General features: G+C 39.0%; 1 protein-coding gene across 2 annotated transcripts; it reads right to left on the bottom strand.

The window, feature by feature from the left end:
* Window positions 1-1,832: 1,832 nt before the first annotated feature.
* IL1RL1 (interleukin 1 receptor-like 1) lies at window positions 1,833-27,306 on the bottom strand. 2 transcript variants are annotated; one of them, XM_014962026.1, is made up of 13 exons: window positions 27,186-27,306; window positions 26,027-26,101; window positions 23,307-23,368; window positions 22,389-22,459; window positions 19,857-20,058; window positions 19,367-19,535; window positions 19,117-19,279; window positions 16,527-16,595; window positions 14,695-14,827; window positions 14,445-14,602; window positions 9,102-9,245; window positions 7,015-7,173; window positions 1,833-3,432 (listed from the first exon to the last, which is right to left on the bottom strand). In XM_014962026.1, exons 4-13 carry the CDS (start codon window positions 22,453-22,455, stop codon window positions 3,086-3,088), a joined length of 1,611 nt encoding a protein of 536 aa, XP_014817512.1. In that variant the 5' UTR covers window positions 22,456-22,459; window positions 23,307-23,368; window positions 26,027-26,101; window positions 27,186-27,306; the 3' UTR covers window positions 1,833-3,085. The 2 variants fall into 2 exon arrangements, with proteins under 2 accessions (XP_014817512.1, XP_014817513.1); XM_014962027.1 differs by lacking the exons at window positions 1,833-3,432; window positions 7,015-7,173 and adding an exon at window positions 7,760-7,826.
* Between the last annotated feature and the right edge of the window lie 104 nt (window positions 27,307-27,410).

Genomic DNA, 27,410 nt, shown 5'->3' on the forward strand with positions numbered 1-27,410 from the left:
TGCAGCTATATGGCAAGGAGACACTATTGTTACTTCAAAATATGCTATTATAAGAGAGTCAGCACTGTATTCTCAATGCCAGACTCTGAGATGCTGTTTACAAGTAACGCTGTATCGGTTTGAGGAGGTTACAGCAGTATGCACACCCCAAAAATTTCACTGTGATTAACTCTAATGCTGTTCTTAAACGGATTTCTAATGGGTCTGAACCGCTCGATACCTGTTTGTCCACTAGATGGCGTGATGACTCCGCCCTATTAACGAGAGCAAACCTGCTCTCCAGGGTCACCCATCCCAAAACCGGGAAAGTACGGACCATTACTCGGATATTAAATCTCTACGTGGAAGGTCTAATTTAGAAACAAAATTACCCTTGTTCTGTGTAGTTTAAGCATCCGGTCTCATTCTTCTATAAGCTTTCTATGGTGAAAGGTGAGATTTTTTTGCGCAGAGCAGACTGTCCTTCTGGTATTCCACTAAGGCAGCCGGCCCCCTGTACTTTGTGTACTCCAGGCTGAAGAGTCACAGCACTTTCCACTTCATAGGAGAGATGCTCCAGTCCCTTCACCAACTTCCTGGATGTTTGTTGGGCTGTCTCCAGTATGTCCGTGTCTCTTCTACCAAGGAGTCCAGAATTGGATATAGGACGCCCTGTGTGGCCTCAGCAGTGCTGATGTAATGCTGATGTGAAAGCATTCCACAGTTCTTTTTGTGCTTTCTCTTTAAGATTACAAATGTGACAACTTCTGAAGGAAGACATTAATTTTAATGCATATCTCAGATTTCTCTGCTAACCACCAAGGAACACATAAAGAAGTGACAACGGCAGCATTTTTTTGTCATTATTACAGTCACATACTCACCCCCTGGTTCTATAAAAGTTCTTCACCACTTTTTTTCTGTCTAGGCCATACTGTTCACCACTGGTAAATCACAATAAGAGTTGTCAGGTTTTGCTTTATATTGTTTTCCTCTTTGTTTTTCTTAGTTGACCATGAGGCTTGATACAAAAGGATTGTCACCACAAGACCCATTTAGTGAGTTTGGCTTTCACCATCATAACTACATGCCTGGCTAACAAAAGTCAACAAGATATCAGTATGTTTGAGAATAATTTGGTTCATTGCTGACCCCATGCACTTCCTTACTGCACCTTCTCTTATTCTTTTACAGCTTCATTTTATATGTATATATATATATATATATATATTTTGCTTTATATTGTTTTCCTCTTTGTTTTTCTTAGTTGACCATGAGGCTTGATACAAAAGGATTGTCACCACAAGACCCATTTAGTGAGTTTGGCTTTCACCATCATAACTACATGCCTGGCTAACAAAAGTCAACAAGATATCAGTATGTTTGAGAATAATTTGGTTCATTGCTGACCCCATGCACCTCCTCACTGCACCTTCTCTTATTCTTTTACAGCTTCATTTTATATGTATATATATATATATAAAAATAAAATAATCTTGGAAATGAATAGTCTGTCTTGCTCAGAAGCTGCTGTGAAAAATCTTCACAGTGAAAAGCAACAGGCTTTCCTGCCTTCACATACAGCCTAGTATTAGTATTTTTGCTGTGGGAAGAAATGGTAATGTAGGAAGAAAACAAATCTCTCCTACACTGGCATGAATCCATTTTGTGATGCTTCCATAGAGACAGTAAAGTTTATCTAGAGGGATCTTTAGAAACAGGACCCAATACTGTCCACAATCTAATGAGGCAATAATGCAATGCAACATTAGATGTTTTACAGGGAGCAATGAGTGCATGAACACTTAAAAATATAACTCGTCAAAGAAAATCAGTTTAATTTGGCATAGAACTTTTAATTTAAAGTAAAAAAATCTGTACATATATTGCATACACATTTTTCCCACTCCAAATAGCCAACCATAAGTCTGAAGACCCACATTCAGTGAAAACTTACAGTAAAAGGAAATTACTTGCCTGCTCTATAAGACTGACCTTGGTAACTTTAGATGCTCTACATCTAATTTTTACTTTTTAAGTCCATCTCTGTAGCAAGCCTGAAGCTCAAAACCAAGCCTTCCCAACAGTAAGAAAATTCCTGGTTTTAAGAAGCTAAAGACATTAAAGTTTGCAAAGATATTTGTACTAGAAAACATTTTGTTCATACACCCCTAAACTAGAACGAGATTTGGTTCTGTCCTTTGTATCTCAAGGCATTCTCTATCAGAAGAAAGTAGGCAAAAGGTCAAAACAGAAAAAAAATGGATAGTGGCTGTTATAAAAATGCAGTAAATCTCTTTCAGTAGCTTACAAGAATGCTATCAGTGTACAGAAAAAAAAAATTACATTTTAAAATGTTAATTCTATCTGGAGATAATATCAATAGTGACAGCATGGTCTGTTGTACTTGAGAGACTTAAATTTTGACTCTGTGTGAGATTAATTTAAATATATATATTAAAAATACTAAACTGCGCATAAATATGTATCAGTGCATATTTATTTCCTTTAACACTGCATTTTTTAAAAAAATGCCATATTCACATCAGTGTCAAAAGAGCCTTTAGTGAGGCATCCCTACTAAGAAAGAATAACATTTCATAGTATGAGTATTACAATAGGATCAAAAAGGAGTTAAGTGGCGGAAAAAATGAACAAAAGCATAATGTTATACTTTCTAGTTGAATAATACACATTATGTTTTCTAATTGAATAGTACAGAAGGCATTTATCTTTGAACAGTTGCTTTAGAAAGTTAAAGCAAACCAGCAGAACATTGAGGTATTCAGAATCAAAACTTTCAGTAATTTGTATGAGTATATACAGAAAGAGTATAGGTATATTTTGTTTCCTGTGACATGCAAAACTCTGTATACAGTCTAGAATGATTTATTTTCCGAACTCCCATACCTATAAAAACTTCCCTCAGTTCCCCAGACCTCCTCCTTCTTGTTTACCTTCTTGTTATTCAACTGAAGGGCTGAAAAAAGTTCAGAAATACAGCCAGACTTCCAGACTGTAAAATCATGTACCTACTGAAAGGAGAAGGTGCTGCAGGCATGTGGTTCATCCTGATAGCATACCAGTATTTTCCTAGGCTCACTATTCACCTGGCATTAGGCGAGTAGGAGGACTTGAGTGTCGGAGGCATGTGGTACCTCACGTGCTTCCAGAACTTAGAACTGGATGACTGTGGGTGCACAGTGTGCTGCTCTTTCCATTTGATGGTACCTTGCTTCTTAATAATAAACCGAAGAGAGTCCTGAAGTTTCTCGTAAGTCCCGATTGTCTCCATTTCCAGCAGGATCACCTTTGTATCGTTTTGAATGAGGGCATTGTATAAGGCAATGTGTTGATCGTATGCAGGTTCTTTACAATTAATCAGCTGGTGTGTTAGAAGGATGATCAGCCGTCTGCTCTTCTGCATCCTCTTCTCAATTGCACTGGCTGTATCTAGGAACATACAAGAAATAGATGAGACCCTGAAATATCTTTTATAAACTCTTTTGTGTTTAGGCACTTCATTGTTTTGTTAACCAGAAATAATTTCTATCTCACTTCAGTCTTGTATATTCATTAGAAATAGAGCTTGAAAAAAAACCAACCAAACAACAAAAAGAAACAACAAAGGGGGAAAATCAAAATCAAAACAAAACCCCAAAAAACTAGAGCCTTCATTTGAGATGTTTTCTTTGGTTGAAGCATTAATATTTTCACTGCTTTTAAGAACTGTTAGGAATTTCCAATCTAACAACCTAAGGGCACGTTCGGTAGGTCTGGATTGCATCAAATTTGTGCTTGATCAACAGTGTCCGTGTAAAGAATCACATTCTATCAAGCTTAGTGCTTTACAGACTGATCCTGCAATATCTGACTGAAAATTAGTTATCTGGAGACTTTTGGGTGGGTGACTTCTAAGAGGCTTACTTACCGTCAGAGGGAGTGTTAATTCTCCTGAGCTATAGCATGCTAATTTATATGCTAACCCATGCATAGGCTTGGCATCTGCCCTGCAGGGGTGGATCCAGACTCTGCATGACGGAAGGTGTTTTTCTTTCCCACTGTCGTGTTAGGATCAACCACCACGGGGACTGTGATGTTGGAGGTGCTGAACCTCGGAAACTCAGGAGCCAGCATGCTGTGGGAGAAACTTCTGTGCCAGCCTGGAAAAGTCAACATCAAGCCTCCAGGACTGCTTTTCTTGATGACCTGATGTGACATCTATGGCAGCAAGACTGGAGATGACTGCCGGAAACACTCATTCCAGTTAGAAGAGTTTCTTGTGGTCTGCAGAGTGGAAGCTGGAGTTATTTTGAGGGGAGCATGTGATGCTGGGTCAGAAGAAAGGAGGTGGGAGCCAAGATAAGGAAATTCAATGTAACAATTATTTAACAAAGCCACTGATTTGCAGATGTCATCAGCCCACTCTATATGCATCCTCTTTTCCTTTGCTGAGGGCTGCCAGCCCATTGCAAGGGTCTTATCAGTCTTGGACAGGCCCAGATTTTTCAGCTTCCTGATCAGGAAGCCTTTCAATGACTTCTCCATCCTATTTCTTGGCTCTGAGAGTATTCTATGAAAATAATTTGCCTTTCTGTGATGCTCACCAATTCAAACTCCTTTAATTTTCTTCTTTTTCATTAGATTTTCCGGATGTTGGGAGAACAGATCCTTTGGAAGGTGAGAAAAATTAAGGTAAGCAGCTACTGTCATACGTTTAGTTCCCATAATAAAAACACTTTTAAAAAAAACCATCTTTCTCTATTTTGAAATGCAGACCATCATGCTCAGGACTGAAGGACCAGGGACCTTTTACATTTCAATTCCTGATGCCATTTGTGTTGCAAGAGGAAAGATGGGTCTGTATGTTGCAAATGCTTTAATTGAGGGATTCATTGCAACCTGTTTTGTGGTTGTTAGAAGTTTATACGGTTTCAGAAGTGACAGAAAATATCATGAAAGAAAAATCCATCAGCAGCTATTATCCACAAAAATTTGAGCATCTGAAGTCCACATACTGCTGGAAGAGTACATTCGTGGAAATATAATATAAGCTTCCCCTGTTCTTAAATTCTTTTCCAGTCCTTTGCCCATGGTCACTGCTGAAGATGGGACACTTGGCTACACAGAATGTTGCTCCAATGAAGTATGATCATTTCTCTGTTATTTGTTCATGGGGCTTTTTTTTTGTATTACAGATACAGCAGCTCTAGCTGTGTTTGGTTAGATGCCGTATTTTTTATCACTTGGTTCATTCTGTTTACCTTTCCTTTTTACTGGAATAAGACAAATCTCAAGTAACTGAGCTTTGCTTTGAAACTAAGAGTCATAAGCATGCCTTGAAATAATAATTCCATTGTATATCCTCACTGCATTTTTTTCCTGGCAATTCATGAAGTTTTGCAGTTGAAATTATGATTCATCAAATGCTACGATACACGTTCAGGAAGGATTACAGTAGCTTGAAGTGGCATTTCCTGGTTTACTCTGCTTAGCATATTTTAATTGTAAGGTTTTGAATTTAGAAACCTGGTAATGAAAGGCTCAAGATCAGAAGACAAACAAGAATGGGGACAATATGGGTAAAATCTATCTTCCTGGAAGCAGAGAACTTTTAAGTGTGCAGTGTGGCAGACATTCTAAATAATTTTTTCCACCCAAGTAGAAGCATTTTGGGGCATGAAAGTGGACAAGGAAGAGAAAAGCAGAATGCTTGGAAAGTAGGCAAGAAGAAAAAAGGAAGGACAATGGTCAATGCTCAGGACGTTTTTAGAGTTTTGATTAAATCTGACCAAACAAGTCAAACAAAAGTTACTGTCCAAGGCTGGCTTGGTGAGTCTTCCGTCTGTGACTCCTCGGTACAGGCCTTTGTACAGTGAAAATGTCTTTATTTTCAGCCAACCTATTAGAGCCTTTGTTAGTTCCACAGTCTTCAGCTCAGCTGCTTGCCATCCAAAACCACACTTTGAGAGCAGTGTCCCATAACAAAATATTGCCCTTTCTCTAATCTGAACAGATGGCATAAATCTTTGGCATTGATGGTTTTGTGAGCTACTGTTACTTCCTTGTTCTGGATCTGACATGCTGGGAATGGTCTGGCTCAGCAACTCTTGCAGCTTTTTTTATATTCTTGTTGCGATGGGTTTTCTCAAGGCCAGTTGCTTTTGCAGCTCTCCAAAAGAGAAGGACATCAAAGAGGTCAGCCCAGCTCTGGGCAGGTGAATGACACCTGGCCCCACGCAGATGATTTCAGAAATGTGTAACAGAAAATGTGTCAGCTTTGTTTTCATGCCTACTTGCTGACAGGGAGAGAAGATTTGGTCCACAGAATAACCAGAGCACAGAATAAGCAGCCAAGTCAGCTCTAAAAAGGGGCAGATAATACCTGGATAACAGCAATCGTAAGAGGTAGCATAGAGGTGTCTATATGAAAATTAGCACAGATTAATTAACGTGATTCCATTCTGGAAAAGAAGGAAGCAGGAATAAAGATACCAACTGCCTCCTGAGTTAGCACTGGGAATTGTATGAAGTGAAAGTAGGTCACGTCAGTGAACAGAAGCTGAACTTCCTGTGACTCTAACATCCTCATAACAGGTTGAAAAACCCTGAGTGATAACAGCAAGGTTAATTCCTCAACTTAGTTTGTGGTTTTCTCCTCTTCCATGTCTTGTAGACCTACTCATACACAGTTTGGTTGTGGCTTTGCCCAGATAATGGCTATGCAGAGTTACACCACCCAAAGGGCAGGTGTATATTTAAAAGAGTCATACCTGGGGTCACATTTCCTCAATGACCCAAGAAGATAAGAAGCAATCTGTGTCCCTGCCCTGTAGGTTGCTTTTCTTGGCACACCAGCAAGCTACCGGGTGCTATTGAGTCACCCTGCCTGAAAGAGCAGACACACAGATTCTGAGGAGGTGAGCAGCCAGCTCAGGAACATGAAGGAACCTCCTATATCTGTAAAAGGGACTAGAACCACAATTTGCTCCAGCTTGACAAGTCATTCAGTGCATAATCTAATCTGAAACTTACCTTCTCCGGGATATATATCTCTCCCATAAATACACAGTTTATATCCACATTTATTTTCTAGAATATCTGGCATGATCTGGTAAACAAAATATTCCACAAAATTAGCTTCACTGGTGTGGCTTCTGGGGTAGATAACATATGCATCGTATATCTTCCCATCTGTTAGGCAAAACAAGACAAAAGTGTTAACGTGAATTACTGCTGTCTATTGCAAAAGCTAGAAGAGAAATAAAAATATCAGTCTTTGAAACAGATCTCAGTAGAAGTTCCTGCTAATCTGAATAATGCATATCATCAGATGCATGTTTGGAAATTAGAGACTGTTTACATTCGGTGTTTTCCATGCTCAATTGTTACATCTTGTGTGTTTGTAGCTTTGGAGAACCTGACCTTTGTGTTATGGAGGCTGTATCCTAAAATATATAGAGTAACTACTGAACTGATTCATGCATATTAGCATGAAACAGAGATGAAGCTCATAATTTGTTATTTCAGTGATACAACAGACTGTCATTGGGACATTTAGGAGAAGACATTCCACTTAAATTCTTCCACCTTGAAGAAATTACTCATCACTCCCACAACATATCATACTTCTCAGTAAAAAGGTCCTTTACTCAGGAAGTAGTCTTATAGTCAGAACCAAGTACAAAGTCAATTATCTCTTTTGCTGTCTTCTTCATTTTGCTCAAATATGTTTTCCGTTACAGCATTTGCTTTCTAATCCCAAATGCACGTTACTTTCCAGTGGAGATGATCATAAACCATCCTTTGTTGCTATCTGAGGTTCTTGGGTTCTTGTCCAGGCCACCCTTATAATAAAAAAGAAATAGCCATTTCCAGAGTCTGATTAATTTCATCAGAAAATATATTTAAATGGAAACTGCCCCAAAAAGCATACTTCTTTCCTCTCTAAAGAGAACATAAGTAACTAGATCAACCATAGATATCTACCATGCAGACATCTGTGACAGAAGTCAGCTGAAGACTCAAAAAAAGTAAATTTAAGTACCTACACGAAAGCTAGATGTCTAAACTCCTGGTACAATTAGTGGAAAACTAGCCATTGCAGTTAGTGAATTCTACAGTAATTCAGATTACTCTCATGTAAATGCCAGGGGCCCATTTGAGTTGTCTAAACATATGCATCTAGTGCCATTTGAGACTTCCTATGGTACCCTGTCCGACCTCCAGCCCCTGCTCCAAAAGTCTACAACATTCGACAGATCTGTGTTATGTGTTCCTTCTTTTGGCCACTCCAAATGACCCTAGATGCCCATGTTTAGACCACTGACACAAGCTCACTATGCCTGGTTAGCTGAATTGATTTTATTGATGAGGAGCTAGATTTGGTCACCTAAAAACACGTACCACATAGCATCATTAGGCACTGCCTGCCCTTCAGCTGCCACTGCAGAGGGATTCAGGTCTCTCTTAAGTCCTAATGGAGATCATGTAGCACTAGATGCTTTCAGTTCAACAACTGAACCCAGCCCCAGGTCTCCAGATTTCATGTTTATGATGGGAATTTGCATGTGTGCACCTTCATTGCACGCGACTAAACTTAGATGTCTTAATCTTGAGCTGAAGTCTACCCCTAAAGTTGGGTGGGATATATTCCCCCCAAAATGTGTCTTCCACAATACTGGCACCTTTCTCTTTGGCTGATAAGAATTGTATTGCTCTAACACATACCTGTGAACGCATTAGCTGGCAGGCTGGTTCCTTTACTTTAGAGAGTACATAACAAGTACATTTAATAGCAATGTAAATTGCATTTTGACTGTCATTCAATGTATCATGACAACTATTTTTGTTAAACAAACACAGGAACATGTTAAACAAACTAGGACTGAATCCCTCTTTTATGTGATATATCACTACAGAACCCGGGAAACAAAGGAAGGTAAAGCCCTATCAGAGCTATTTTTTTCCCCCCTTTATCTAGATGATTTCAGAAGGCCTGAGAAAGTGAAGGATGAGGCTCAGGTGTCATATGAGTTAGGTAAACAACAATCAAACAAATTCATTTCCATATGATTTGCCTTTTTCCTTTTTTTAATCTTTCTTGCTCATTTATTACTCACCATCCTTGACCGAGTAGGGCTGAAATATCTCCCGATACAATAGGACGATATCAACTCGGAAGGACTGATAAAGTATAACACAAACTGCTATTGCAACTAGCAGAACTAGAGATCCTGCAATCAAGAGGATGTCAGGAAGATCCACTGCAAAGAAGAGGAATATATTGTTAGCCATAGAGAAGTTATCCCATGGGGTGAAGCCTCAGCCTCTCATATCCTTACTTCTGTTGCTGCTTTAAGGAGCTCAACAGAGACGACAAAACTTTTTCCTTCCCCAGCTGGTGTAACCAAGACAGAGACCCCTAGACTACAAGCATGCTAAGCAGTATACAATTAATATTTACTTCCGTTGAATCCAGACCTACCTACTGTAAACACCACAGCTGAGGACAATGTTTAAGTATTTTGAAACATTGTAAAACTGTTAATAACACAACCAGCAGCAACGTTCAAGCATTTTGCAAGGCATCCAAACCTATGCGTGACAACCGTAAGGGTCCACAGAAGGACAAGTGGAGGCTTCTGGCGTAGTTACACAAACAGGGTACAAAGAAACATGTGCAAATAATGACATCTGCAAGATAAGAATAAAGTACACAAAACAAGCAGGAAAAGAGGACAAGTCCTGGTCACAAAAGTAAAATAAACTATGCTGGAAGCAGATGATTTTCTCCCCTGCCTTTTCCTTTGAAGAGGGTCAAGGAGCATAAAATAGCAATGATGAATAAGGAAAATTAGGAAAGAAAGAAGCCACCGACTTAAGTTCCACCTTCCCTCGTTAAAGAGCTCTTGAATCTCACCACCTACACCTCAGAGATAAAGATTTATCAAGGTTAGGTTCAGATTTGATATAAGGAAGAAGTTTTTTACTATGCGGGTGGGGAAACACTGGAACAGGTTGCCCAGAGAGGTGGTAGATGCCCCATCCCTGGAAATCTTCAAGGTCAGGTTGGACGGGGCTCTGAGCAACCTGATCTAGTTGAAGATATCCCGGCTCATTTCCGGGGGGGTTGGACTAGATAACCTTTAAAGGTCTAGGTTCAGATTTGATATAAGGAAGAAGTTTTTTACTATGCAGGTGGGGAAACACTGGAACAGGTTGCCTAGAGAGGTGGTAGATGCCCCATCCCTGGAAATCTTCAAGGTCAGGTTGGACGGGGCTCTGAGCAACCTGATCTAGTTGAAGATATCCCGGCTCATTTCCGGGGGGGTTGGACTAGATAACCTTTAAAGGTCTCTTCCAACCCAAACTGTTTTATGATTCTATAATTCTATGAAGATTGAAATTAAAAGATCAAAGGCTTTATACAGCAATTACACAGAGAAGGTTCATTATTCCCTTGAAGGGAAGATTAATGGCAATTATCTCATAGTAAAATTCTCCTTCGAAGCAAATGAAAGAGATCTAAATCTACTCCACTTGTTTTTAACCTGTAGACTCAGAGCAGTTCCACATACTTTTTTTTTCCTGACAACTAAATCCATCAAGAGCTTTCCAATCACAGTCTTCTTCACCTAATTATTCCTGCCCAGCTCATCATCCTATAGCTGTAACAATATAGCTGCTTTGTGGGCTTTTCTGTGATTCAGATCGCTGAAATTATTTGGACTAAAAAATGTACCCCGAGGCATGGGACTGGGTGATGAACTATTACCCCCAAAGAAATGCACATGAAAACATCCAGAGTGTGCATCACATCTGCATAAACGGGCCCACCTGTATTTTTATTTTACTATGGTATATCAAACATAATAATTAAAAGATTGCAATGCCCTAGTTAGAATATGACTAGAAGCATGTATCTCTTCAGTGTTCCAATGAGATTTGAGGTATGCTACAAATTCAGAATTATTTTAGCTGAGGAAAGAAATATTCCTTTGAATGTTGGCCACATTTAAATACAAGCATTCTATCAGTATAGAAGTGAGCTCTGGCATCCTCACTGTAAAGACCCTTCACAGCAACTCAAGCCATGGAGAGTGACTACCTGTACTGATAGCAATTCCACCCAGCCAAGCCTTGCGTGTTCTGAGCAGGGATCAGATGTTTAAAACCCTGAATATTTTCCTCCCTCCACCTGCAAAACACACAACAAGACACATGTGGCTGCAGCAGCAGGCCATTCACCAGCACTTGAGGAGGTCCACTTTACAACAGGCTGAAGAGGCGGCCTCAATTTCCTCTACATAAGCAGCAGCAAGAGAGATTGGAAAATGCTGCAGATTGTATGCAGCCAGAAAGCTGCCAGGTGAGGGCTCTGACTACAACCAAGGAGAAATTTCAGAGCTTTATCTTGGACTTGGCACTAAGGGAATGAAATAAGATAAAATATTTAGCAGCGAAGAGCCTTATATTGAAATTTACAATTACAAATCTCCTGGCTCCTCCAGGAGATTTGAACAGGACAGTGTATCGAGTAGATCTTATGGAAGCAACCTAAAAGTGCCTGAGAAATTCCACTGAAAAGCTATATAAATAAAGAGTTTACAGTACATTTTCCCTTTCCTCTAGTAGGAGGAGAGGCAAATCTGACATAATTTTCACACTCTTCCTGTTTCTTTCTTCGCCATTTAAAGGGAGAAAGAAACATCAGGCACATGATGAAGACTATCTCACCAGAACTAGGAGATCTGGGAAAACCACCTTCTAATAAGATTGAAGTGGGCACGAAAAGAACCAGCTTCTTTTATCATAAGGTTTGGCCCTTTTGTAGTTTTAACAGTGTCATGTGATGCCTTTGAAGGGGCTTTGTTCTTGTGGACCTCTTCAAATTTTATGATTTGATCCGGTTTTTTGGTCCATACACACACAGAGACAAAATCAGAAAACCCCTTCCACTACCTAGTGAGAACAACCCAAGGATAAGATTGTCATTATTTCTTATTGGTTCATTTGCTGAGAGCGTGCTCACCACGACATTACAAATACTGATGTAGCACACTGAGTAAGTATCTATAAAATATCTAGAGAAGAAACAGGTTCAAACAACAAATTCTGCAATTACGAACCCCAAAAAAATGCTGTTTACATTTGGTTTTGCACTGATTAGACGAAGGGTGGAAAAGAAGTGATAAATTTCTTGTGCTTATACAGCTTTTAAAACATCAGACAAGAACCCCACAGGGCTCTTCCTGGAAAAGCAGGTTCAGTTCCCGGTATGGCTGACTCAGACTCCTGTTTCTCTGGAATAAATCAGCTATCTGTCTCCAGCATAATGGGGGCAAGGGCCAGAAGCCACTTTTGGAGGCCCTGAATGAGGCTGAACAGACCCTGTTTTTCCATTTGACTTTGCTGCATCATCTAGTGGCAGAGAGTTCATGAGTAGACTGTCTTCTAATCCTATTTATTTATATTCAAGAGCAATGGGAATACAGAACTATCAGCTCACAAGAAATAATATTGGAGAAGCCAAAGACAACAAGTCAGAAAGCAACAGTCCAGAAGAACAGCAGTTTTTTGTAACTTCTCTGGCTTCTAAGGTGGACTCACTTCCAGACAATGAAGGCGGAGATCTGAGTCTGGAATTCCTGTCCACATCCATCTGCCACAGATGACCAAAAGGTTGGGTTTGGTGTTAAATATCTTTGAAGACGAACAGAGATGATATTCTGTGCTGAACTTTATCTCTGCTCCAAATGACTGGAATTTCTGGTATGCTCCACAGAAGAGAGTTCACACCAGAAAATGTGTGGTTCTCTGGGCATTTTACACTTCCTTGTGAATGAGAATTTAGGAATGCTCAGGGAGGAATAAGATGATGCTTGTGGGTCAGACACATGAAAAGCCACCTCCAGTTATTTAACCAGCCCTGAATCAAGTGAGGAACTAAAAGCCAGTGGCAGCTTATATATTAATAAAAAGGGAAGGACTTGGAAGGTATTCAGACAGTCCATCTATTCCCTCGCAGACAGGTTAAAGGGGATGCTGAAGGGACATTCCTGTCCTGACCCAGCTCTGCTGGTAGAAGGAGTTAAAACTTTCAGCATTTCTCCAATTATTTGTCACTGCCTCTCTCTCAGGAGCTAACAGGTTCCCCCCAGCTCCCTCTGCCAGCAGAAATTCTTTTGTGAGCGTTGATCCACTGCGACTATCAATGAGCTGAACTGGCATGAACAGTGCAGCCGATTCGTTTTCCTGTTCTTGAGAGGTGACATCTCCCAGCCTGAGAGACACCAAGCAGCTGTAGAAGGCAACTGGGAGTAGTTTGGCAGGCAGAGTCGCTGTCTCTTGCCAGGTGTCCAGCAAGACTAGCTACATCTTTTTCAGGAAATGTGGAAGAAAAGGGAATTAAATGTCACACATCCTTAGCCTTACAGTGACCAGAGGCCAACACCACGCAAGTTACACAGATGATCTCAGAGCACATGAGAGGACATGTCTTGCGGCAGAGAGGGAATGTAAAATGTGGGTTGATGATCATCCCTGGAATTAAGAAGGGGGATGTAGGACTGAAAGAGCTGGAGGAAATGAGACAGCCTGTATTTTCTGTAAAGAGGTATTATGACACATGAAAAACGTATTCATGAACAAGTGTTGGTGAAGGAGTCAGAAGATACCAAACAGCTTCAGGCAAAGAGGAGAGAGAAAGGATGGGAAACAGCATGGAAGGATGGACTGGATGGACGGCGTATTGACTGGAGGTGATCAATGTCTAGGCAGGGGATAGATGAGGAAAAAATTGAGAAAGATCTTCCTTAGCAGGAGGAGAAGAAACCTCTGAATTTGGCAGCGGCAGCAGCTGAAAGGCACAGGAACAACAGCACCTCCTAATGAAGGCAAGAACAGCTGTGGAGACTGTCAAAATTCATAGACAATTACTCATTAAAATTCTTCTGTTAAAGAAAAGAAAGAATTTGCCTAATTCCTCTGTGCCTAACAGACATAGTACGAGTAGTCTGGATACCACCAAAACACAACAAAAGTAGCTGACTGCATTGCACTGCTCCTGATAACTGCAGTACTTAGGTGATGTATGTAGATAATTTCTAAATGATTTCCAAATAGCTGATAAGGAATTTGTCACTGAGCAAAAATATCCTAGAAACAGGATATTCTTATTACAAGACTGATAGACTGTGCTGCTCTGAGTATTTAATCTTTCACTGATACCATTTGAGCAATGCCCTCCCCCCAGCAAAATTTACCCCAAGGACTTCAATGACCTAATGAAGCCACACAAATTTTGCCACCCTTTTGAATATGTAGGGAGGAAGCAGCTGGTATTCCCTCTTACTAGCAGAAACTTTCTTACTAACAGAAACAAATAATGAAATAAAATATAATGACCAATGTATTTCTAACAGAGTGCAAAGTGTAAGAAAATAAAATGAAAAAAATCCTACTTTCACTTTGTGCTTTGAGTCGTAACGTCACCGTGGCCTTTGTGTTTTGCATTTCGTTCACCGCTACACACGTGAAATTTGCTTGCAAGTCCTCTTTTTTTATTTCAGTAATGTGCAAGGTGGTCTCTCTGTAATATTCTTGCACACGTCCTTCAAAACTAGTAGAGAGAGAAATAGCTGGTACTGTTGTCTTTAATGGATAGGCACAGTTTGCATAGAACAAAAGTTATTCTGTGTTATATGTACTTACAAATTAGTTTTTTCGTGAAATCTTGAAAAATCTAAGTATTTCACCTGGATATTATCCACATCCCATGCAACAGCAGCCACTGGTGGTTTCTTAATCCCCAAGCGGGCCCGACATTTCAGAGACAAAGCAGCACCTAATTGAGACACAGAGAGATGTAAACATTCCATGATGAAAAACAAGTATAATTTTATTCTCCTCATAACATTTTTTTTCTACAAATCTTCATACCGCCTCTTTCTTAACAATTTTGACACTTTTTTCTGCTGAGAAAATGATCCATAGGATAGATTCAAAAAGAAACGGTAAAAGGAGATTTTAAAAAATTATCTCATGCAACACCAAGGACTACTAAATGAATTATTTACATTTGTTATGATGAACACAATGTAGACATTACTTGTGATGCTTAGCCCACGTAATCAACTACCAATGAACATGGAAAGTAAATACTGGTTTACACACAAATGTACATGCAAACAACGTAATTTAATTTCAGTATATATTATTTTGCGTAAGTCTTGAGTGAAGAGTCTTATCTTGGCTTTTATTCAAGCTGGACAACAGTAAAGTGAACCAGTCCAAGCAAAACTAAAACAGGAAATTACTTATTAAGTATTTGTCATTAGAAAATATTTATTTCAAAGTAAGAGTTGCCGTTGCACTGGAAGAAGGTAAATTAAAACACTTTAAATTATTTCCATGTAAATCTGCATCTAAGCAGGGCTTAGATAAGATTTACAAATTGTATGACTTATTTCCTGTATTGTTATTAGGGAGCACGAAGAAATCCCTTCAGTTTTGCAAATCGGAGACAATAGATCCAGTACAGCAAAGGGTTTTTAAATGTAAAGTATATTTGCTCCTTGCAAGCAGTGCCAGATTATTTATTGTCCCAGAGCGGGGGGCAGAGTCCCCAGAGCACTAGAGACTCACCATCTTACTAGAGAAAGGTGGTCCTGGGGCACAGATCGTCTAATTCTGAGTGACAAAGCAACTGGGGGAAAGAGGAAGAAGTGAAGGGGAATGCGAGCCAACACAGCACTTCTGAGTGGCTCTCACTCCTGCCACAAGCACCTTGCTCTGGTGCTGCAAGTTACGCAGGGTGAATCTGAATCTCTGAGACCTTCTATAGTCCTAAATGAAAGGGGGGCAGGGAGCAAGCTCTGCATCACAGACTCTCCAACTGCTATTTCTAAATCCACCCCTTGGTCCTGTCTCTCAGCCCTCTCAGTATCTTCCAACCAGAGAGGTCTGCTCAATGCTAGCCAATGTGGACATGAGCCAGGCAGTCCTCCATGGCGTCAAGGCCAGCGACTCGTCCCTTGTTCTCCTTCATTCATCAAGAGAGCCACAGCCACTGTCTCCAGACTGGAACCACAAGTAATAAGGAGTATCTCTAGTTGCAGGAACAGTCCATCTTTCTCCCTTAGGGGTACCATCAAGAAGTTTCAATGGATTTAGCTAAAGCCCTCTTTGAAGTAGATGGAAGATGTCACCCCTTCAGCCAAGATGCAACCATTGACCTTGAGAGTAATCCTAGTCTATCCCCGCAGGGGTAGAATGGGTTATTCAAATCCCCTTAATGAGAGTTCCTAGTCTATCCCAGTAGGGGTAGAATGGGTTATTCAAATCCCCTTAAATTGCTGCTTAATACCTAAATAACCCCTCAGTTAGATAACTTCACATCACTGTGCCTGGACTGAATGAAACTGGTAAACATTATATGCAAAAAAATAATGAAAAATTCCATCGTTACAACTTCTTGAAGATTCCCATGTTCACTGGGCCACCATAAAATGTTAATTTTAAAACAATTTATAGCCTGTACTTACCAAGCTCCACTTCTATTATATCTTTATCTTTTGGAAATAAAATTTGAGGAGGTAGAGGCGAGTGTTTTGCTTTAGAAATTAAGAAGGGAAAGAAAGCACAAATTAGTTGTGAAAAAATATTTTGCAAGATAATGATTACGATCTGTACAGTTAATATTTTAAGATCCCAAAGCAGATTTGCAAACTAACACTAAAACAGTGTTTCACATGTCTGTTGGGATCATCTGATCTTATTCCTATGACTAAATATTCCTGGGTATTCTGTGCATGTTAACAGTTTAAGTATTTTCTCCCCATTTATTTAATTTTCAGATTTGTACATAAAGATAAAGGAAAATTTTTAGTTTTTCAAGTACTGTTTTAGCTGTTGAGTGGGGAAAAAAAAAGGAAAATGCAGTTATAGGTTTGGGGTTTTTCTCGGTTGCTTATTTTGTTTTTAAAAGAGATAAAAAAATTCCTTCAGACATTTGAGAAATTACTCACATCCATTATATGAAATAGCAAATATGTATTTTCATGTAGTATCTGAACTGGGGACCCTCTAGCCCACAGCTACCTGCCTGTGTTCCCTTCTGTTGCCCCCATCTCTGCAGCCTGATAGCCAAGCACATCTGGTTCCCAGGCCCTTCTTTCTGCTGTCTGTGCACTGCTGCTTCCCTTTACACCAGTCTGCATCACCTTGTAGAAGGAATACTACTCTTCCTTTGACATATTTATTTTCAGCCCCAACTAATAATTGTTATGGACAGGGCCAAACTACATCTAGCCACTTGAATTGAATTAGGTATTCAGATCGTTCAGGTTTTTTTCCCTTGGTGGGCTTTTTTTTTGGTTTTTTGCCCTTTGTACTGTCTCATATTTCCCACTCTCAAAACATTGCTTACTACCCTTTCCCTCATTAAACTTTTCTGTCTCAAGGCAACTCTATGAAACCCCTGAAAAATCTGCAGGAACCAACACCCTGCTTCCCAGGCTGCCAGAAAATCACACCTTTTCACCCTTCCTAACTGTTTCTATTTTTCATTAGCTGGATCCAGTGAAAAATGAAGTCAGGAGAAAGTCATTAACTTCCTAGCTAGCTGACTATGCTAAGTTCTTAGCTGCCAGCACGCAGAGGCAGAAGGTCCTCCGGGTCAGTGTGGATTTGCAAGGCAACAGGAATGTACATCTTAAGCCAATATTATCAAAACATAACAGCTCCAGTCGTCAGCATACTAATTTTAAGGGCTGATAAAAACTCAAAGAATTTGTCATTAAGTACTTCAAATTTAGTAAAAATTGAAGCGGACATGACAGACCCAGATCAGATTTCACATGTGATGTTGCAATCACTTCTTTCTGCAATGATTTCAAAAGAAAGTAAGATAAAATTTGAATTGAAGCAATTTGCCTGGGTGTAACAAAGGCCTTTGTAAATTTGGATGCCTTTGTGCCAAATAAAACTCGGAAATTTTCATTGTAACACAGACACAATGATATTCCTCGGCAGTTAGAGAAGTTATGATGAAAGTACATTCCAACAAAAATTCTTAGGCAGAAAAGTGTCATGTAGTCCAACAGGGTATTACAGGGAAGATGGGGAGGAAAGGCACGGCACCTCATACGCTACTGGCTGATTAGGTCTCAGCCCAAACCTATCTTCTGTCCAGCTCATAATAATCAGAACAAACTCCGCTACTGAGATCTGGGCAGAGCAGCAAAAACTGGAATCAAGGCCCCTACGCTCCAAATCTGCATTTCACCCACAAAGCCGGGTGCCTTCCCGAAAAGCTCTGATGTCAGTCTACAAATTAACATTATCTATTTTGGGACCAAAAAAAAAAAACAAACCACAAAAAAACCAAACAACTAAACCCAAGCTCTCCCTGTCCACAAACCCCTAGCAGCCCTTCTGACTATTTTTCTGCTGATCTGATTGCAAAACTGAAGACACATTTTAAAGTCTTGCAAGCTGGAGCTGTTGATTGCGGTGTGCTCTTCCCCTGACCACCATCCAAATACAAAGCCTCCCTGAGGAGATTGCATCCTAGAGGCGCCCCAAAGCCCACATATCTCAACCATGTTGGCTGAGTTCAAAATAACAAAGACACAATAATCACCAAACTCCACTCATTTTCTGTCTATATATATATATGTATTCTGTCATTTTCTCTCATTCAAGACAAATCTGAAAGTTTTTTTAAGGCCTACTGTCAAATAAAGGCTAGACAATCAAGATGGACCAGAAGGTATTGATCACAACAAATTCTTCTCCCCTCAAACAAATAGAAAGCTGAGCTTTGTGGCATCCCACTGAGGAGACCCTTCCTTTCAGAAATAAGTACTACCAGACAGCTCTACCAACCACCATATGTAATCAGAGTCATCAGAGACTTTTAAGAAAAAAGCTGAAAGCGAAATTTACCCACCTCCCCTTGCTTCATTTGGATCCCCATCCACAAAATTCACTTTATAAAGCTGATTTAAAGCTAAATTAAGATAAATCAAACCAATAGAAACTCATTTTCTCTGTAATTTACAAAAGGAGCCTTCTTTGCTTTGAGTAGACATCAGTCTTTTTTATCTGAGCAAGTTACAAAATTACTCTTACCCTCACTTACGAAAATCCTTGTTGCTGATACATTAAACACATTTCCTTTATGAGTGTAGGTAAATTGACAAGTGTAATAACCATCATCCTCCTCTCTTGGGTTTTTAATAAAAACATATTTTTCTTCCTTGAGGTATCTCTCTCCCTGAATAGGTTTGCAGTCCTGAAAAAGAAAACTTCCTTTATTTGGCTGCAAATAGCTTCTCAAGGTAATCTGATATACAGCTGGCACTATCAGGGTTCTGTTTACCTTATACCACTGGATGATAGTAGCATTCTTGTAATTATCAATTGTAGGACAAACAATTCTTCCTCTTCCAGTCTCATTTGGGTAACGAATCTGACTTGGGAAACATACTCCTTGCTTGTATGGATGCACCTGCACACTCATGTCGAACGATTTTGTGCGATTATTTGAACTTTCAAAACAAAAAAAAAGGTATGTCAATGATAGTATTTTTCTATGGAATATACTAAATATTTGTCACAAACGTGAGTTTTAGTTTTTATAAATATAGGGATGGTTATTGTTGCTCAGTCACAGATTGATTTTTTATGACCTTTCATAAAAATAGCAATTTCAGAATGAAAAGTTACATGACTTGGTGTACACCATGAAAAAAAGGCATAATTTCCACAGATGATAATTAGATTGTATTATTAAAAAACTGGGAGGGGTAGGGGGGAGAGGGGAAGTATGTGTCCAGTCTATGCCTTTCACTTCTCGAAGTTGTACTTACAAATGTACAATACACGTGTAGTTTCCAGAATCCTCTCTAGAAGTTGGCAGAAACCAAAGAAATCTATTTAAGGAAAATATTCGTGATCCTTCTTCTTCTGCAGGAATTATTTCGTTAGTATCTGTGTGATACCAGGTCACTTTCACAGAAGAACTCCATCGGGGACATTTTATGACTAAAGCCTCACCTTCCATTGCATCAACTGCAAATGAACAAAATATAAAAATCTCAGATTAATTACACCTTAGCCGCACTGAGACAGAGGAGAACTTGGCATTCGTGAATCAACAGGCCAATCATGCACCTCTAAGTACCTTCCTTGAGTTTTCAGATACTTATGCTCACAGGATAAAGAAAGAAATTTTTTACCTTAAGTTATGGAGTCATTTGTTTGCAAAAATAGTAAATAATGTGTGGGACAGAAGGAAAAAAAAACCCCAACCGTAGACTCAAACCAGAGATACACTACAAAATATGAGGTTTTAATGGAAAAACAATGATTTCTTTAAAGGAATCTTATCCAAATCTTTGCTTAAAATCCTGGTTTTATTCAAAACAGGAATTTAAATGCAAATAAAAGCACTGGTTTTAATGCTGTACTATGAAGTTAGCTTTCCTTACTTCAACACAAATATTTATTTATCAACAGAAAAGAGCTCTTGCTCTGCCTTTTTAATATATAAAAAGAAAAACAAGATTTTTTTTCTTTCATTGAAGAAAAAGCTAGAAGAAGTAGGAAGCCTGTAGACAAGACCATAAAAAAAAATCAAAAAGGACAAAAGCCAGAAGAGCTTCTCTCCAAAGTTCACAAAAATGTGAAAAAAAAAATATGAATGAAATGTAACAGATGGAAAGGAATAATCTGATGGGAAGGTGAAAAGATGCCAGAAAGGAATTAGAGACAAATAAGAAGCGTAGGAAGACAAACCACGCAAAAAAAAAAAAAAAAAAAAAAAAGGGGGTGGGAGGATCTATTTTATAACAAACATACTCTTTTTTTGGTGAAAAAAAAAATATTTTGAATTCATGCTCAGTTGAGACAAGTTTACAGTTTGATTGCAGGAAGAATCATCTTCTCAAAAACCACAAAAAAAAAAAAAAAAAAAAAAAAAGTAAGGAGTTGGCAGTAAGGCACTAATTTAATAAATTTTTTAACTGAGTGTATTTTTACTTTTAAATACTAAAGCTGGTCCAGCCAAACCGGAATAAAAAAATTATGACAGATATTTAAGTGCCCAGGCACCTTAACAGAGAACTGTCTGCTGAAAACAGAAACCCTAATCTGAACGTTAATTGCATTTTGGAGAAGATGAGAAAATAAGCAAGGAAGGAGACTGCACAGAGATGGAGATTGGCGGAGGAGTTACAGTAGGTAAGCGAGTATGAAAACGAGAGTAGGTAACCAAATAGCAAAACAAAATAGAGAATCTCTATCAAAAATCACACTGAGGGAGTATTGCCACTGCCTGGCTTTACACGTGTAGGTGCTCAACTCTATATAGTGAACACATGGTTTCTCTCCTATGGTTCTTTCTAAAGAAGCAGTCCTTTTTTACTGTTACTACATGTCACCTTGCTAATTCAGGCACCTAAATCAGCCACATCGGGTATGACTACCCCCAATCCCACCATTTTAACAGTGTTCCCACCCTTGAGCCTTGCAAATACAATGGAACATATGAGGAGTGTGAGGAAAGAGGGCATTGCCCCACCGAAGGAGGAACACACTGGAAATACAGTTTTCTTTTGGGAAAAAGAGGAGAGGAAACACATAGAAAATGAAACACCTCATCTAAACTCGATGACATCCATGAAAATTATCTTGGCAAATTCTTCAAATTTGGCCTCTTAATAAATCTAATTCATTTGAAAATTATCATTCATATTATGAAATTGAGAATATTGGGAAATATTTAGAGATCATGTCTTCCAATATATACCAGGCTAATAAGCAGCTCAGCCGGAGACTAGAACTACATGAGTGCTATGTAAGGGTGCGTCACTGGTCAGCGCTGGTCAGCATTATGTAGCTGAGCCAGCAGAGCTGACCCATCAGAAAGAGTTTACTGCTTCAAATATCCCCCATATACAGGGAAATGTTATTGTTACATTGCACTTGTGTATTAACACCCCCAAAAACAGGGAATTGAAAAGCATTTTTAGAGAGCAAAACGCCCCTGGTTCAGCAGGGTGCATGTGCACAGCGCCATTTAATCATGTTCTTGGAAACTTTGTCCAGCTGGGCCCTAGAACATCATCTACTCTCAAATCCTTTCAAAAAGACCCTCTTTTTGCTTGCAGAGATGCCAAGGAGCAAAAGTCAAACCTCCACTAAAATGTCACATAAATGGACAGTACTCAGTGCATTTTAATATACAGAGAAAACACATAAAGCTAGTTTTTAAGCTGTGATTTTTGGCCTGAGGTAAACTAGCTAATTTTAGGTTTAAAAAAACATTGCCAATTTGGGAACAGTCTACACATTTCTACAGAATAAACCTCATCTGAAAGTATTTTTAAAATGTTACTTACATGTTTCAGATGTCATGGAAACCGAGAGGAAGGTAGATAGGAAGATCAGATGTATACACCCCATCATATTTCTAAACCAAAAAGAAAAACATTGATATATATCCAGCCAAAATATGCTCTGGCTGCACCAGTTATGCTACTGCCATGGTACTGATGAACATCTACTAACAGATAATGGTATCGTGCAATGATAAACTGCATCATGTGATCTGCTCTGTACAGAGTGTGTGTGTAGCAGTGGCTTTGCAGCTTTGAGATGATCCTCTTTGCTCTATAATAAGTGCAATAGTTGATGTCCCATTGAAACTACTGCTATGACTTAGTTTAATGGGGGTGGGGAATTACTCTGCCACAGTGGGCCTCAGGCAGAAGCCTCTTGCTTGGTTGCTTTTTATTTGTATGGAAGTTAAATTAAATGTATGTTGGAATTCTCTTCATAATCCAATGCAAAAAAAAATTATACCTCAATACATATCCTGGCTTTGATTTAAGCTTACATCCAATCAACTGCTTAGCTTCACAACACCTTTTTGGCTTTCTACAGAAGTGGAGGTATCTTCAGTGACAGCTTCTCTAGGAAAGTGTTTAACAGTAAGAACAAAACCAGGTGAGTGCCATCAGCAACGCCAACGTGAAGGGGAACTGAAGAAAAGGACTGGGAAGGAATTTATATTATACTCTAGTAACAGCAGTAGGGCACATCCCATGCCTCACTGACTGTTTTCATTTGTGTCTAATTGATATGCACCTGCTGTAATTCACACCTTGCTGGGTGGCTCAGGCACTCTCCAGCAAGTCCTTTTATTAAAAAACTGGTTATTTGTCCGTGGACAGTAGGTTGATCTAATCTAGGAATATCTCAGGAGACAGAAGGCATGCAACTCAGCTGTATTACATAGCTGTAAGCGTTCTACTTACAATTGATAAAGTTTTGCTTGAAAGCTGTCCTTCACTGCAGATCACAGAGCGGTTCCACGGTACTACAGATGGCAGATAAGTTTTCAAGAGAAATCACTTTAGAAACAAATTATGTTTTATCTTGCAGATAGTGAGCACAAGAGAAGTAGTGAAAAATAGGCAAGAAAAGTACAGGCAAAGCAAGTACTGTCGTCACACTTACTGCAAGGAATTTTCATTTCAGCGCCAAAGATTTCCAGACTAAACAAACGTTGACAGACCTTATAAAGACCTGCATTTTTGCCAAGCCTGAAATTCAGAACAAACTCGATTTTGAGCTTTCAGAAATGTCATTGGCTTTTTATTGATATAGAAAGTTTCTTCTTTTAGAAGGTTTAATAACAACCAGAGGCTTATTCTTAAAACTTTTAAAAATAATTTAAAAAAAACCATTGTTGGAAGAGAAAAGTGTGAGAATTTCAGTGTAGTTATTTTGTAGGGATACTCACAAATCACAGAAAAGATGAGGATTAGACCAAAAAACCAGCATCCAAGGTTTAATGTCCTGGCAAGGCTGATGTCATGCTTGATATGGGAAGCAAGTGACTGGCCAGGAGCTCCTAGAAGCTACGTGTTTGAGGTGCTGCTCACTTTCATTAGAGCTGGAGAAAAGCACCACATAGAAGCACATGCAGTCTATTGACTTTTTTAATTTTAAGGAAATCTTAGGCCAGGTTAATAAATTTTTAGAAGGCACTTTTCAGCACAACCAACATTAGAAGTTTTGCCCTGGAAGGAATGAATGAGCTGGTCCAGAAGAGGGTTCAGGAGTAACCTGGGACAAGGTAGGCCCTCAGGGAAGAAAGATACAGACAAAAACAGCACACAACAAATATTCACAACATCAACACAGCAAAGCATTTGTCTTTGTTCATCCTTTAGAGAAGAAGGTTTTTTTCCTGTAACTTATTTCTGACACTACCAGGGAGGAAACTAGATTGGCAGGTGGGAATAGGGAGCTGAGTTCCACGTAGCCTGATTACTAGAGGCCTGGATCCAGTTCAGGAACTAAACAGATCTGATTTGCCAGCAACTCTGTTGAATTCACTCATCAGCTCAGATCTACTTTGATCACAGTTGATCAAAGGGGACTCATGGCTCCTTGACTTCATTTCATGTACACAGATGTACTCTAAAACATCACTTCATTCTCTGCACTAATTTCCACTCTAGTTAACTGTCTTTCACTACCTGCTACTGTACCTAATCTTATTGTTTCAAATCAGCTTTGGTTACCCTATGTCTCACTTGGTTTTTCTCACAGGAGTGACATTTCTCACTTGCAGCTCACAAGAGCTCAAGTTATTGATCATTCCCAATAACTCATCATTTCCAGATACTTGTGACTTCGCTATGTAGCATTGGCTTATGCAGAGAAGACCTTTTCTTCCTAAAAGATCCTTCTGTCCAGGCAGATGGCCAGTTCTGCAAGCTGACTTTAAACTATTTGGTACCCACATACATTTGGAATGGCTCATTCATTCTGAAGAGAGGTTGACTAACACATCTGGGACTGCAGCATGTTATATACATAGTCAGAACTAGTGGTGTAAGCAAGGAAATCCCTCCAAAAGGTATTTATGCAGCCTTCCAGAGCAATGTGCCATCAGGTGCTGAATGTCTACAGGATGCAAAATACATGTACGTGAATACACACAAGCAAACATGATATGCAGAACACTGGCTGCAGCAGGGCTGAAATTAGATACCTCTATATCAACTGAGTCTCCACAGTAAAGTCTCCAACCAGACCCTAATAATCAGATAAGTAAAGAACTCTAAGCTGAGTGATAAGCAGAATTTAATGTCATTAGAGCATTCGAGTAATTAAATAGACATAACAAAATATTCAGAATATTCCTTCGCTGCTGGGATCCTTTTCCCTGCAAGTGAGACAGAGTTTTGTCCAGGAACAGTGACAGCCAATTACTTGCCTTCACCAACTCTTCTAACAAGTCCCAGAATGATCCAGGGGTAAGAAATTTGTATTTGCCTGTCATTGTATTTGCAGGTTGTTGTACTTAGCCTTCTGTTTCTTGGAAAAGTATGTCTTTGAGAGACCTTACACATATTGGGCTACCAGCCTGCACCAAAGCAGTGCAAAATAGTTGCACTGAAAAGGACAGATTTCTCCCCACATAGCTTTGATGATGCCTTTATTGATTCCCTCCCCCCCCCTCCCATTTTTAAGTTGCTGTGTATTGGTGACAGTTTAAGTAGAGTTTGCAGCTTGTGTGTGCGAGTACTTCCAATATATGGGGCTTCAATTAAAGAAGAATGTTCCCTGAAAATACAAAGAGCTCAGGCAATTAAAAGAACAGTAAGATTCTCACTGCAATTTCCAAAGTCAGCATCAAACTACCAAATTATCTCAATAAAAACTGAGGCAGAGATTGCAGTTCTAGACAGCAAACAGCAAGAGGAGGACTGATTCACTAGTGCAGATTAAGTTTGTGGCATTAGCTGGCATGAAGCAAGGTGAAAGCATCCACACATCTGTTATACTTGGGTCAAATAAAAAGGGTATTATGAGGCACAAGACAAAAGCACTAAGACACCTCACATCTCACAGTCAAAAGGAAGAAGTTTCTGTAGCTTGAAGCACTGAGAGACAAAGGGCACAGTTTCTGGAAAAAGATAGGAATTTTCTTTCTGCTTTTGCAGATATATTTAGAACTTACGTTTTATTATATTTGGCTGAAGTAAAATTTGCATAACAGATTTTTCTGTCCTCAGTCTTCCATAAATTTAGACCCCTAATATTCAGGGGAAAAAAGAAAAAGACACATTTTCAGTGAATCTCTTTCTTCCTATAGCTCACAGTAACTGTGTGCTATGAGCTTAATTCTAAGCTCTCTGAAGGAAAACTTCAGAACGATGCTGAAAAAGCACTAGATCCAAATATAGAGATTTGGGATAACTACCTGAGTATGTCAAAACCTAGCCCCTAAGATCAAACAACAAAGGAAGATAGAAGAACTGGGAACCCCCTATTATGTCACAGAAGTAGTAGTCTATAGGGCTTAACTCCTTGCTTTTCCAAAGGCAACTGTGTTAGTAGCATATTTGTCATTTTTTTCCCAAAATCGTATTTGGCAACAAGCTGTTTATAGTACTGTTTATATAAGTGAACAAACATTATAAAAGTACCATACCTTGCATACTAACAAAACTTGGAAATGCTACTGCAATTTCTACTTCAAAAAGCTTAACAGACTTTACAATGTAAACATACCATGAAATACAAGTTGTGTGAAATTCATTTACTAAGACATAGAATTCATCCATTCACCTTTTAAAAGTTATTTTCGTTCTTTTACCAAACCAGAAAACATATTCTGAGTGAAAATGAGCTACTTAAATAGCAGCAGTAACACTGAATTTCTTCTAGAACTAGCACTCACAATAGTTAACGTACACTAGTTACAGCTCTAAGTGTAAAATTTAGGAATTTCAATATTTAAGTATGGAAATGCTAGAATTGATATACACGTTCTTACAAGTTATTTTGAATCAAAAAAGTACATAAATACACTAAACTCAGAAAAAATCCATTGCACAGTAAATATTTTCTGTGTCTTTGAATAATTAGTAAAAATATCTGCCAGAAAACTGAGGGCAAATCCTTTTCTAAATACACTTCATTATAAGATCAGCCTTTATGCTGGTCCCAAAAATTTTCTATCATGTAAGTGTATCCCCTATTTAAAGCTAGTATTTTTTCTTGAGATAAAGAAGCACATAAATAAACTGAAATAAACTTTCTTCTAAAATACTTCATACTATTTCCAGCAGCATCAGTTATTTTTGTTTAAATGATAGTGTAAAAATTCAACCTACCATCTGGCAGAAAAAGCCAGAAAGCAGAATCTTCGGAAAGCAGAAAAGTGGCTTGCTCTCTCTGGCTGGGTCTTTTGCACTTATTTCTCTGCTGTAGCGTGTAGCAGATTTAACTAGGAACTCTTTTTAACTGGGTTGTGCAATTCATATCTGTAGGAGCAAGATAGATAGCTTCATTTTGAGACACCTCCCACTGAACTGAGCAGAACATGCAAACTACTGTAG

Source organism: Calidris pugnax, unplaced genomic scaffold, assembly GCF_001431845.1.
Source record: "Calidris pugnax isolate Ruff unplaced genomic scaffold, ASM143184v1 scaffold853, whole genome shotgun sequence".
Taxonomy (NCBI): Eukaryota; Metazoa; Chordata; class Aves; order Charadriiformes; family Scolopacidae; genus Calidris; species Calidris pugnax.